At 45.0% G+C, this 13,844-nt stretch overlaps 1 protein-coding gene across 1 annotated transcript in view; it reads right to left on the bottom strand.

Moving 5' to 3' along the window:
• Positions 1–13,555, bottom strand: part of GPR39 (G protein-coupled receptor 39) — a 231,598-nt gene extending 218,043 nt beyond the window's left edge. Inside the window, exon 1 of the mRNA XM_004032577.5 lies at positions 11,777–13,555. Coding sequence (XP_004032625.2) covers positions 11,777–12,632 — 856 coding nt within the window. The 5' untranslated portion in view covers positions 12,633–13,555. The remainder of the gene's footprint in view (positions 1–11,776) is intronic.
• Positions 13,556–13,844: the final 289 nt, after the last annotated feature.

Below are 13,844 nucleotides of genomic sequence, written 5' to 3'. Positions count from 1 at the left end.
GCCCCTTGAATTTTGACACAACCATGAGAAAGGGGAAACCCCGACCCCCGATGTTACTAAGATTAACATTTTCACCACCTTCCAAATGAGAGCTTGGAGCCAGATTTAAGTTTCTTTTTAGAAACAATGCAACTTTTTTATGTCTAAGTGTCATGGAGCAAATTCCCACCTATTACAACTACACAACAAGTGATTGACAGTTCTTATCACAACTAGTGAGTTTAGTCCTTCCCAATTCACCCTTTTCTAGTATTGACATTAAAGAATCCCCAAGTGTTGTAGATCAGTGCTTCTCATACCCAGATGTTAGGACATAGGTACTCCAGGGATCTGCTTACGATGCAGATTACAATTCAACTGGTAGGGGTGTGGCCCAATACTCTGCCTTTTACAATTTCCCAGGTGATGCTGATGCTGCGGGTCCCTGGACCATACTGTGAATATTGAGACTAACAACATCTCTGGAGTGAAGCCCAGTTAGCCAGTCTATTAAAAGTTCTGGCAGAACATTTACTAGAACTAGCTTACTTCATAAACAGCCACAACCCAGACCCTGCATCAAGTGGTACATTTAGGCTTCTACAAGGCTCTGCCCTTATACTTTGATGTTCCAATGAGACAAGTATTAAGCTCCTTGAAAGGAGGAACCAGCATTTTGATCTCTGTGGTACAAATGATGTTAAGCACAACTTAAGTTTCATAAATACTTGATGAATGAACAAACAAATGAAATGTGAAGATCTGCTGGAATAATGAGAGAAGGGTAAAGCCAGTCCAGGCAGGCTTCTTGGAGGAAGTCAGCTTGTAAGAGATTCAATAATGAGGAAAACCCCAGGTCTAACAAGGAGAACAGCTAGTTCCTACAGAAGTTTTTTTCATCTTCTCTAGAGGATATCTACAGCAAGCTTCAATCACCAAGGTGACTCATTTGTCACCCCTATCAAGGGTAAACTTGAACTTGAAAAACAGTGAAAACCCATCAGCTGTCTTTTAAATATATATATTTTTTTAATATAACTATATATAATATATATAACTATATATAATGTATATATTTAAATATAAATATAATTTTATATTATATATATATTATATATATATATATATGAAGTACAGCTTAAAAGCCAAGTATGGTAGTGCACACTTGTAGTCCTAGCTACCAAGAGGCTACGGCAGAAGGATTGCTTGAGCCCAGGAGTTCAAGGCCTCAGGGCACTATGATTATGCCTGTGAATAGCCACTATACTCCAGCCTAGGCAACTTACTGGAGACTCCTTCCCATCCTTCTCTTCCAAATGTAACTGAAAAAACAAAAAGATGTAGCTGTCATTTCAATGTGATATTTAATCTTTCAGAATGGCAGCACATAGAAAATAGACTCAAAAATATGCCAGAAATTTTATTTCTGCTGAGTATATGTCTCCAAAGAATTATATGTTTATATGTATAAGATATTATGTTATATTACATACTCATACAATATATAACATATATAATATATAAAACCAAATAGAATAGAATATGTAAAGTCAGGCCAGGCACGGTGGCTCACGCCTGTAATCCCAGCACTTTGGGAGGTGGGTGGATCACGAGGTCAGGAGATCGAGACATCCTGGCTAACACGGTGAAACACCATCTCTACTAAAAATAAAAAAAAATATTAGCCAGGTGTGGTGGCAGGCGCCTGTAGTCTCAGCCACTCGGGGGCTGAGGCAGGAGTATGGCATGAACCTGGGAGGCAGAGCTTGCAGTGAGCTGAGATTGTACCACTGCACTCCAGCCTGGGCGACGGAGCAAGACTCCGTCTCAAAAAAAAATTATATATGTATATATATATGTACCTATATATGTATAATATATATATATGTACACATATATATATATTCAAATGACTTCATCTCTGGCTCAAGCACCCTGTGTAAAGTGTTTTATTTCTAAAGCAGAGTTGATCTTTTACCTCTTCACTAAAGAAAGAGAGTGGCTTCTCTCTGCAAGTTTAATGAGCGTCATCACTCCCAGCTGGGCCTGCCCCCATTTCTGCATGCCGTTAGTTTCATGGACAGTTAGACATTGAACAAGTACAATGGCAACTTTGATGCTGCAGCCTTGCCTCCCGATCTGTCTGTTAGGTACCAGTAACACCACTGCTCTCCAACTACCCAGCCACCTTTGCGGTGTGCAAAGCAGTGGCCTGAGTGTTAAACCCTCTGCTTGCCAGAATGGCTCTTACACTCAGTAAGTACAAACAAGACTTTTTGTCAAGTTTCTAAATCGGGAAAGGCTCTAAAATCAGAAAATGATAAAGTCTGTTAGCCCAAGACATTTCTGTTATTCAGACTTGCTTCAGCACCAGGGTTGGCTTCCTCCCTGACACACTTTTTCCATCTGAAGCCAAATGATGAGGGGTACAGGCATCTCCCTTCTGGTGAGGAGGACTCTGGAAAGCAGCAGAGCTGCCTAGGCATCAGCTTATCCACCAAACCTTTATGCAGCGCCTAGTCATTGCCAGGCTATGATGAAATAGAGCTACCAAAAGGATGATAATTATAAGATCAATTCAATACCGTTTTCCTTTCTGACTATCAAGGCATCAGCATTCTGAAAATCCAGCCAGTGGGACTCAAACCCACAAATTTTGTAATTCTCCAAACGAGAGTCTAAAAGTCCAGTGAACATTCCATGGTGCCCTGGATCTTGTTAAACTTCCAGATCGCTGAGCACTGAGCAGGTGACCAACAAGTGGTTGGTGGATCTGTGAATGGCTGGGCCAAAGGCAATTCTTGGAAGGTGAGACTTTTCAAAGAGAAGCTTCTGGAGATTGAACCTGTCTTGGAAGTTATAACTAAGGTAGGACATGTGTTTACCTGGGAGCTCCTTTCAGCAGAGTTCAGTGAATCCATTCGTTTTCTATTGGTACATAGTGAATTATCAAAAATTTAGTGGCTTAAAATAACACCTATTTATTAGCACACAAATCTGTAGATCAGAGATCCAGGCAAGGTATGCCTGGGTTCTCAACATGTAGGCCAGGCTGAGTTCTTTTCTAGAAGTTCTGGGGGGGAATTTTACCTCTAAGCTTATTCAGGGCCCATTTTCTTGCTGGTGCTCAGCTCCTAGAACCTACCTATATTCTCTGCCAGCTCCCTCCATCTCCGAAGCCAGCAACAGAGAATTTCTCCCTGGTCAAATGCCTCTCATGCTTTGACTCTCTTAGTTCTCCTGCCTCTGACCTCTAGACCCAGATTTAAAGCTCATGTGACTTGGTTAAATCCACACAGAAAATCTCCCTATTTTAAGGTCAACAGATTTGGGAACTTAATTACTTTCCTTCCTTGCAGCACTAGATTAGTGTTTGATTGAATAACTGGGAGAAGATACATATACCTTAGGGACCAGGCATTTTGGAGGCCATTTCAGAATTCTGCCTAGCACAGGGAAAGAAGGAAAGGAAGGTAGAGGCAAGAGAGCTGCCTGAGGATCACAGTGAGGGTGCTTTTCCTCCATTTCAGGAGCAGCAGCCACTGTCAGAGAACTTCAATCCATCAATCTCTCAAGCAGTGCATGGCTACTCTGCCCCCAACCCAGTAAGGAAGGTTGAAGATGTACAACAGTGAAGGGTCCCTGATCTTAGGGAGTTCCAATATAGTCGAGAGACATCATCTGTGCCCCCTTCTGAGAAATGTCTAAGATGGCTCACCATGCATAGGAAGATCAGTATAGGCTGTCGTAGTCCAGGAAGGCTTCATGGAAGAAGTGGGAGGCATTGAGATATATCATATGCAGAATGCTAGTGTAAGTGGTAGGAAGTTTTTTCATGAGAGATATATGAGTTGGTCGTAGCTGGAGACTGTCGTCGAAGAACGAATAGACCATTGAGCAATAGAGATGACAGGTGAGAGCTACTGTGACCTAGTTTAGCTCCCTAGGGCCACCTCCTAATCAGGGCCTGAGCAACATGGGGGCGGTTTGGGCCTCCGTGCTGGGAAAGTGGGAGTTGCTGAATGGAAGCAGTCACTGTCTGGCCATGGAGGACAGTGGCAGCAGCAAGACTTGGAGAAACCAAGGGCCAGAGGTCTGCCTAATGGAAAGGAGAACTCACCAGTGTCAGCTGCTCTGCCAGAACTGTGTTCCAATGAAGGGTTGTCTGTTTTTTTATTCTATAAACACAGCCAGGCCTGTACTTTGACCCAAATTGCAATGCAACAAATGCTGTCACTCTAGGGGCAGCACTAGAAATCCAACTGTGCTGTTTAACTTCTTAAAACCCTGCAATGGCTTCCAAGGATAAATTCCAAACCCCTTAGCTATGGTTTCATCTGGAACTGGCTGATCCAGTCCACTAGGCTGGGCTCATGATACATTAAAGGGAGAGATATGAAGTTAGGCAATCCTTTTTCATCCTTCACAAAGTCTGGCTTTTAAGATAATTGCCCAGCTAAAGAGGTCAGTAATTCCATCCTCTGGACCCAGGATGGATCCACAACACCTTTGTCCCAGGCAGTAGCTGCTTATTCCTTCCCTGGGGTGATAAGTGTGGCTCACTCTTGAGAGAGATGGCTGCAAGTGGATGCAATTTAAGGTGGAGACATAAACACATTGGTTTAATAGTTTCAAAATGTCACCCCCACTGTATCCTCATTACCTTGAGGACCCCTTGTTAACAAGTGGTGAAAGAGCCTGCTAAGAAATAATGTTTAGAGTTGTATCATTGCATTTAACATCTTGTTCAATGTAGTCTAACAAGGACCATTCACCACCCCAGTCACTTTCATCTCACAGTTACTTCTGGCAGATATACATGGTTAAAGCTAACATTCAGGGTCTGATTAGCACAGAGTGTTCATTTGCTCATGGGCAAGCAAATCTTAAGTGTTTTGCATGTTGGCTTGACTTCAGAGGCCTCAGAGGAATCATAACCCTTTCAAAGATAGCATCTTTGGTTCAGATGAACCAGAACACTTTTGAGGAATGATAAACCTCTATACGAATGCATGCCCAAGGGAAAACAGAACATTGCTTCTCAATTCCAAGCTGAGGCTCATTCATTCATTTGTTCAGTCAAAAAATATTCATTACCTACTATGTCTAGACACTATGCTGGAATGAGGTACAGTGTTGAGGGAAATTAGGGCGTGCACCTGTCCACAAGGAATTAGAAGGAAGACAGACATCAGTCGAGTAATTGCACAATTAAATGTAAAATGACAACAGTGAGTCTTGCTTTGTGGGAGGTTTAATGAAGTCAGGGAGGATGGGCCAGCTTCCCTGGGGAGATCTGAGAGAGGAGAAAGATATTAACCTGGGGGAAGGGGACGGAAGTGGGGAGCAGGTAGAGAGTAGAGTAAGATAGAAAAGCATGCCAGGCAGAGGAAACAACCCATACACAGGCAGCATGGGGGAAGAGAGCCAGTCATGGTCACTTGAAGAACTTGAAGGGGAGCCAGTAGAATAAGGCAGTTAAGGGGTGTTATAAACTGAACTGTGTCCCCTGCAAATTCACATGTTGAAGGCCTAAGCCCCGGTTTGATTGTATTTGGAGACTGGGCCTTTGGGAGGTAATTCGGGTAAAATAAAGTTATAAGGGTGGGGCCCTAATCTGATAAGACCAGCATCCTTATAAGAAGAGGAAGAGACACTAGGAGAACACATGTGCAGAGAAGGCCAGGTCAGGACACAATGAGAAGACAGCTATTCATCTACAAGAATGTGCAGCAGAAAGGATGACCAATCTTGTCTCCAGTGCTCAGCAAATAGCCAAGAGTAGAGGTGGAGAGTCCATTGAGTGGTCCCAGGGCTGCAGCCTGGCAGGGGATGTGTGCAGAGGGAAAAGGGATAGGCAAACCAAGGAGAAAGCCCTCAGAAGAAACCAACCCTGCTGCACCTTGATCTCAGACTCCTAGCTTCCAGAACTGTGGGAAGATAAATGTCTATGGTTCAAGGCATCCAGTCCGTAGCATATTGTTACCCTGGCCAGAGCGGATTAATACAAGGGGAGAACAGCACTTGATAGAGTTGGAGAAGCAGCTGATATGAGGGCCTTATGTCAAGAGTTTTGCTCTGTGGTTGACATAAAAGCCATGGGAAACCACTGACTGGCTTCACTTTGCTGGGGTCAGAGATGTGGGTGTCAACAAGATCCCAGTGGTTGCAGTGTGAACAGCCCAGACACAGACAAGAATAGATGGAGATTTTTCCAGTGATGATACCTTAGTCAAGGACCCTCACTCAGAGAGCAGGCTTGCTGGAAACAAAGTAGAAAGAGTAGCATGGGAGGCAGAGCTCTTTGAAAGTGCTTGCAAAGGAAGTGTCCGCCAGAGGGCAGGGCTCAGGTGAGGCTGAATACCATTCATTCACAAGAATGTGCAGCACAAAGGATGACCAGTCTTGTCTCCAGTCCTCAGTAAATAGCCAAGAGTAGAGGTGGAGAGTCAGTTGAGTGGTCCCAGGGCTGCAGCCTGGCAGGGGACGTGTGCAGAGGGAAAAGGGATAGGAGTCGACAGTGTCCTCCAAATGGTAGACCAGCGGACCTTGCCTTGCACAGCCAGAGGGGCTCCTTGACTCCTAATTCAATATTCTTCCACGGCGCTGTCTCAACTCGTAAATGGCTTTTATTCTGAATGGTTTTAGCACTAATAAGCCAAATGCTTTGTGCACCTGAGGCCTCTCTTTCTTATTACACTTCAGCAGCCCCCAGGAGGCTGACAGATGAACAGGCTTGCTAATGAATGGGGACTGGGATTTCAATCTCCCCTTCCTTGGAAACTATGCATCTCTCCGACAGAGAAATGAAATCTTTGAGACAGCCTGATTATAAAAATAATGCAGCATTATTATATTTGTCTGCCAGGCTGATCACAGGACACTTGCAATTTATGACAGCTATCACAAATAGGGAAATAAACATAAAATACCATTTATTATAGCCACATATACATCAATAAAGGGAAAAGGGAATGGAGGTGATAATCTGAATATTTGAGGCAAAACTTTTTTCTGAAATATTGAAACATTGGAGTCAAAATAATATCTTGCACTAAAAAAGTCACTAATTTAATGTTGATGGTATTTCCCTCAAAGACTGTGTTGACATATCCTTTTATATCAAATAAAAAGCCTTTGCTAAGAAAACTAATGATGAAAACATGATTGTAAGATGAGCATTTAACCTAGTGAAGAAAACAACTACTAAAAATTCTTATGGGCACTTTCAAAGCATTTCAAGGCATCCACTTCTGTGTAATACGAAATATACAGTAGATATAGGGATTGGTTTTTAAATTAATTATATTTTTGGTTATGGCCTGCACACAGGGTACAGAATTTCATGAAGTCAATGAAAAGGAAGCTGAAGAAACAGATGATTCAAATGCCGAGCCACTGACAAGTAAAGATTTGCTCGAATTAGACCAGATAATTATGAAAGAATGGAAAACTGATAAGGATAATGCAAGGATAGGTGCTTCCATGAGGGTGATTTAAATAGCAAAGAATGAAGAGAGGCCCTTTTTATAATCTTACTGAGAAAATAAAACACAAAGGTTATCAGATGGTTTTGTTAGAAAAATTGTGTCCTCAAGCCACATTGGATTCATTCTGAATAATCATTATAAGAATATATAGTTGTAACTATAACTTATATTTGTAACATACAAATAAATTTCTTTTCATAATTTTCACTTTCAAGTCCCAATGAGACCTCTTTTCAAATGTTTTCAACCCCACTTTAAGGGAACCAACTTTATGAGTTCTTTTCAGGTAACGATTGTCCTCAGTTAAAGAGGACCCACTGTCAATATCTCACTCCCCTCTACCCTCTACCCTCTCTTCTCTCTTCTCTCTCTTCTTCTTCCCTGGCCCTGCTTGGTTTGACCTAATTCTGTGGTCTAAAAACCCAGAGGATGTGATTCTGAGCTCCTTCTCTTTGCTTCTCCCTGAACCACGCCACAAATATCTAAATGTATATCAACCTTATTTTTAGAGTAGTTCATTTCAGCAGCAACTGCTAACCTTTGTTCCATCCAAATACATGTGATGAATAATGTCTATATTCAACATGAGCAAACCAAGTTGATGTGTAATCCCTGCCATTAGATGTAACTCCTTCCCTTTCCTTCTGACTCAGGAAAGCAAATCAGAATGCAAAAGAGTGTAATTATTCTAGAGTTATGAATCTTCTATGATGTTTCTTTTATTTAATAACCTCATGATTGTCTGTAAAAATCTTTTTTCATAACTATAGTTGAAAGCCAATCACTGCCCTCTAGTCTCTAGGAGGTAGTTGTAACTGAGTCTCAATCACTTGAAAGTTATTATACAAATTAAAACTATGCTTTTTTTAAAATTACTTTGTCATTCCACTTTGAGTGGGTGACACTTGATAGCAAGCCATGTGTGCAATAGACACACACAAGTGTCCACAGACCTGGATGCTACCTGCATTGAGAACAACTCCAAAGGAGACTTCAGAAAGAGAAGATGGGAGGTATGGGGAAAGACTTGCTTGAAAGGAAGTCTCATTTTACACATCCTCATCATTGAAGGGACAGGACAGATAATCAAATTATCAGTTCCTTTTCTCCAGAAGAGGCAGAAATCCAGACCAGCAACCTCTGTTCTGACATCGGACAAATATTACCATACCACACTGGCTGTAACCTTGAAACAGAAACCAAGTCTAGTACTGATTTGTCACTGGGCTGACAAGAGGCAAGACAAGACACTCCTGTTTCCAGGAATGTGCACTTTTGCATCATTATTGTGTTCTCCTGTAAATTGCTTGAGAGCTAGTAGGTATCCCAGCCTCTCTTTCTCTCCCAGAGTTCCCAATGTGTTTTCCCTATTCACCAGCCCAGCACATCGACTAGACTGAGGCACAATAGTGAAAGATGAAGGAAAATTAATATTTTTTACATGGGCTTCCTCATCTTGGGTAGATTTATGAATTTTGTTTCTGTCGTGCAGAAGTTAGCATTTTTAACAACGAGTGGCGAACAGTCTTAATTGTTTTCTTTATTGCCTTAAGAGCTCCAAGAACTACTTGTGACATGTCGCCATTTACATTTCACATTAATTTAAAATATGTTTGAAATAAGCAAATATTTAATTTGATCCATCTGTGAAATGAAATACTAAAAAGACAACTAAATTACTATATTAAATTCAGCGATTTGTAAACAATTTATATGTTCATTTGTTCTGGGTTAAAAATGCCCCAAAGCACAAGTTTTATGAAACTTACAAAGTAAATTGCATTGTATTAATCTGATGAATGCAGGCCATGATTTCTTCCTCTTCACTCCATTAATTTATTTCCTAACTTGAGTTAATTAGTGAGGTTCCTATTTTTAAAAGCTCTTTGAAATTCATTGGGAGAGGAGGACATTTGCGAGAACTGCTTTGAAAACCTACCGCAGAGAAAATGGGCTAAATACAAATGGTAAATTCCCCCAGGACATTATCGCACATTGAGCACCTGATTGCCATTCAACAATCTTTATGCTGAGAACACAGTGGGCGATTAACATACAGTTGGTATAGGAAAGAAGGAAAGAGCCAGAAGGAAAGAACGAGAGCAGCAGCAAGAACAAACTCATTCCAGACAATTACTAATGGGATCTGATGATCTCCAAGGTCCTATCCATCTCTAAATAAAAGTCTGTGGCATTCTGATTTTATGCTGCAAATGGAGACTGGCTTTAACTGGGAACACCCACTGTGGGGAGAACAGACATCTACTCAGAGAAATACAGGAAACACAGAGATCGGTCAAATAGAGAGTAACGATAAATCAATGATTTTCCCTTTGGTCAAAGGCAGCCTTAATTCCTAAGTTAGACTGGGAGATACTTGAAGACCACTTGCTAATGCTTATCTACCCCCTAATTCTTATCCACTCATGCCAGTCTCCTCCAATCAAAAAAAAAAAAAGGAAATTTAATTAACTCACACTAAGGTATAAATTACACCTTACAGTTTAAGATATGCCTAAGGGAATATTTATGGAGGAAGTGAGAACTAGTATTTCAACAAACATTCAAGCTTTAAGCAAATACAATGTCCATTCCTCTCTGTAATATTTGAGTAGTAGCAACCAGTGGGTGATAGACTGAGTTGGGTACGCTTCCCAAGTCCCAAGATAACGTTACCTACTACAACTTCCAGAAAGGCTGGCCCTAAGAGGCAGCAACACCACCAGGCTTACCTATGCTTGTCAAAGTCCTGCCTTGTTTCATTTTCCTTTCACCACACGCCCGTGAAAGTCACAGACAGACATGCATTTCTCTGCCCTGAAAAGCACAGTGGGACTCTTGGAGCTGCACTAAGGTGATTCTGAACTAGGTCTTCTCTAAGTCTCAAATTCCTCCTCTAGAAGATGGAAATATCAGTCACCTGGCACAGCCCCTAATGCAGAGTAGCATCCAAATATTCTCATTTTGCGCAGACACAAAGTCAAGTCAGCTGGTCACCTGCCACAGCCCCTGCCACAGCTCTCAAAGCCCAGCTCCCTGGGGGCAATCCATGGCTGCCTCTGAGTACTTTGAAATTCATTAGGGCAATTATTTCAAATCGAATAAAGAGTAAAATTAGACCCTAAGCTTTTAACAATTAATGACACACTGGAAGCCAGGGGCTTGTCTGAGGCAAGACCCAGGTCTTTCCATTATTCTCCAAGTGCCTTCCAACTCTCTCTCATGTCTACCTCCTGTCCCTGGAACCTGCTGCCCAGTTGCCCACACCAAAACAAACAGCACCATGATTTATTCCTTTTCCTGATGCCACAGGGGAGAGGGAAGAAGGGAAATGTTTGTTGTATCTATTCCTTCTTGACTCACACACCCACAATACATCCTTTTTATTGTTTCTGCTAAAAAATATATTTTAAAACCCTTTGCTCACACACATTTCATGTGTCTCCATTAAAGCCTTGTCTCCCAGCCACTAGGCCCCTCTTCTGAAGGCTGTGGGGTCAACAGACCTGTGGGCTCTTTTTAAATAGACGAGGCCTCAACTTTAAATACTTGTATCACAACAAAAGTTTAGAAAACAAGCATAAGAATTGGGTCTGTGAGGTGATTATTCAAATCCTAGGAATCGGTGAAGCCAGACTTTCTGGATCAGATAAACAGGCCGTCCTGCCAGGTTGCTCTGGTCTGGTAAGGAACAGACCCACAGTGGCAGAAACCCAAGCCCTGGGGAGTGCTGAGAGCTCCCATGTCTTAAGATTGGGTCGAAGAGGCTCCAAGGAATAAAACAGCAGCCCGAGAGTGTGTGTCGCTCACAGCCTGCTTTCTCCAAAGGAGGAGAAAAATGGGAACAAAATCTAATTGCACAAGAAAGGCTTCCCCGGGTAAAAGAGCTAGGTAAGACAGTTCCCTTTATCTCTGCAGAACTTGGTCTTTTGCAAAGGACTTTCACCTGTCCTGCACTACCTAATTTGTTCGTCATATTCTCTAGTATTATTGTCCCCATTTTTCCAAAGATTTTTGTGACTTCCCAAAGGTCACAGCAATGATGTTCTGGAATACACCCAGACCTTCTGGGTTCTGGTCTCGTACTCTTTTCACCATAATCTACCATGAATCCCCGAAACACAGAGAAGAAACATCCAGAGATCCAGAGCAATGCCCTCATACTGCTACAAGACTCTTCCACCTTAGAGAACTTAAGTGTGCAATTCTAGGGCAAGACTTCCCCTGGAGAGGGCCACCGGCAGTGGCACGGGTCGTGGGGGAAGGTTGGGAAGCTGCTCACGTGTTGCCCCCGACCTAGGACTCACTCAGGAAGATGATGGTCTGCCTCCTGGCGGTCCTGCTCTCTTCGCTCTCGGACTTCCTCAGCTGCGGAGGCCGCGTGCTCCCGGCCAGCGAGCCCTTCTGGCTTTTCATGAGCACGTGCATCATGTTCCAGCACATGAAGGCTACGGAGAGCAGGACCACGAGGTAGACCACGAAGGCGCCGAAGACGCTGGACTGGAACACGGTCCAGCGGCTGGAGAGGTTGGTACAGATGGACATATTGGAGGTCTCGGGCTGCTCGTGGTGGCGGGTGCTGGAGCGGTTACAAGTGAGACCCCGGTGGCTGGGCACGTTCACCAGGGGGTACTCAGTACCCATGGCAAACAGCAAGGGCAGTGCCACCAGGGCGGAGGTGACCCAGACGAAGCCAATCAGCAGCTTCACCTGGCAAGGTCCCGACACAGCCTTGTACCTGAAGGGGTGACAGATGGCGATGTAGCGCTCAAAGCTGAGCGTCAGCACGTGCAGCAGCGTAGCGTAGCTGCAGGCCTCGAAGAGGAAAGTGTGCAGCTTGCAGGACAGGGTGTAGCTGGACGTGGTCAGGGGGTTCCAGATGATGCTGTAGAACTCCATGGGCATGCCGATGAGGAACACCAAGATGTCCGAGCAAGCCAAACTCACCATGTGGTCCGTCACCTCTTTCTGCAAGTATCCTTTCTTCTGCAGCACCTGGGTGACCCGAATGGTGACGCTGTTCCCCAGAAGGCCCATCACGAAGATGATCAGGTACACCAGAATAAGGGTGATTTTGATCCAGGTGGCCACCTCAAACTCGGGGACATGACTGTGATCAATGATTTGGGAGCAGTCACTGCCTGGGTGGCTGGGTGAAGCCATGAGAAAGAGCACCAGGCTACCAGGTCCAAAGACTTTCTCAACTTCCCTTTCTCCTCCCAGCAGCGTCCAAAATTCTTGGCTGCAAACTCACCTGCGTGGGCGCACGATTTTATCTCACTCGAGTTCTCCTCGCGAAGGTAACTTAGTATTTCAGGTGCTTTCATGGAAACTTCCTGTAGCAGCCCAACCTAGGAGAGGCCCAGGAGGCGCCTGGGTGTTGAGGTTTGGGAGTGTATGTGGCGGGGGCGAGGCGGGGAGAGGGCGGAGGAAGAACGTTCTAAACTCCTGGCTGGCTGGGAGTGAGACCGCAGCACCTGGCGCTCCGCCTCTGCCCTTCAACGCGGAGGGCGCACTCCGCCTCGCAGCACTCCTCTTCCTTTCCAGCTGCCGGCACTTGAGAGCCCCGGTACACATTCCCAGAGCACCCTCTCCCGAGCTGCGGGAGGCGGGGTGGTCAGCGATTAATCATTAACCACAGCGGATTGTGCTCAGCGGCCCGGCTGCAGACCCAGCCCAGCGGCGGGGTTTGACTCAGCACATAGGCACGGTCCCTGAAATGAGATCGTGGCTCCCGAGCTACGAGCGACCCACCCCCGCCCCACCCTTCGTCACCCAGGCGGCAGCCGCAGAGGCAGCTGCGGCGCTCTAACCCGACAAGCGTCCCAAGGAGGTGCAGCCCCGGGGAAGCTGGCGACCCTCCCGAGCTGGGAGAAAGACAAACTTCCTCTCGCCCGCCCTGCCCCCACGTCCACCGCTGCCCTGGGGGCCCCCTTCGAAGGCGAGGTCACGGCCCGTTTGGTGGTGGCTTGAACGGGGCGTCCCAGAGGAGCCAGCAAGCCCTCGCCTCCTCTGTGGGGTGTTTGCCAAGGACAGCTGGGCTCTGCGCTGCTTGCAGCCGCTGCTCCAGGAAGTCGACCCCAAGCAGGCTTGCAGGATTCACCATAGAATCCCTGCCCTTCCCCAGAGCCTCCCGGTGTTCTGCGCAGGGCCCTGCCTCGCCTTCCCACGGAGGGACGCGAAGACCCCGGGGTCTCTTCTTTCAGTTTCGCTCCAAGGTGCAGGCCGCTTTCCCGGCAGCGGGACGTCTTTTAATTGGGGACATGTATATGGATGAGGATGGCACTCCGCCAGCAAGCCCCAGGTGGGAAGCATGCCCTCCGGAGGGAGCTGTGCCTAGAACGTCGAAGACAGCAGGAGGAGCTGAAGGCTCTG

The sequence above is a fragment of the Gorilla gorilla genome, chromosome 11, assembly GCF_029281585.2.
Source record: "Gorilla gorilla gorilla isolate KB3781 chromosome 11, NHGRI_mGorGor1-v2.1_pri, whole genome shotgun sequence".
Taxonomy (NCBI): domain Eukaryota; kingdom Metazoa; phylum Chordata; class Mammalia; order Primates; family Hominidae; genus Gorilla; species Gorilla gorilla.
This window is presented reverse-complemented; position numbering and strand designations above follow the sequence as displayed.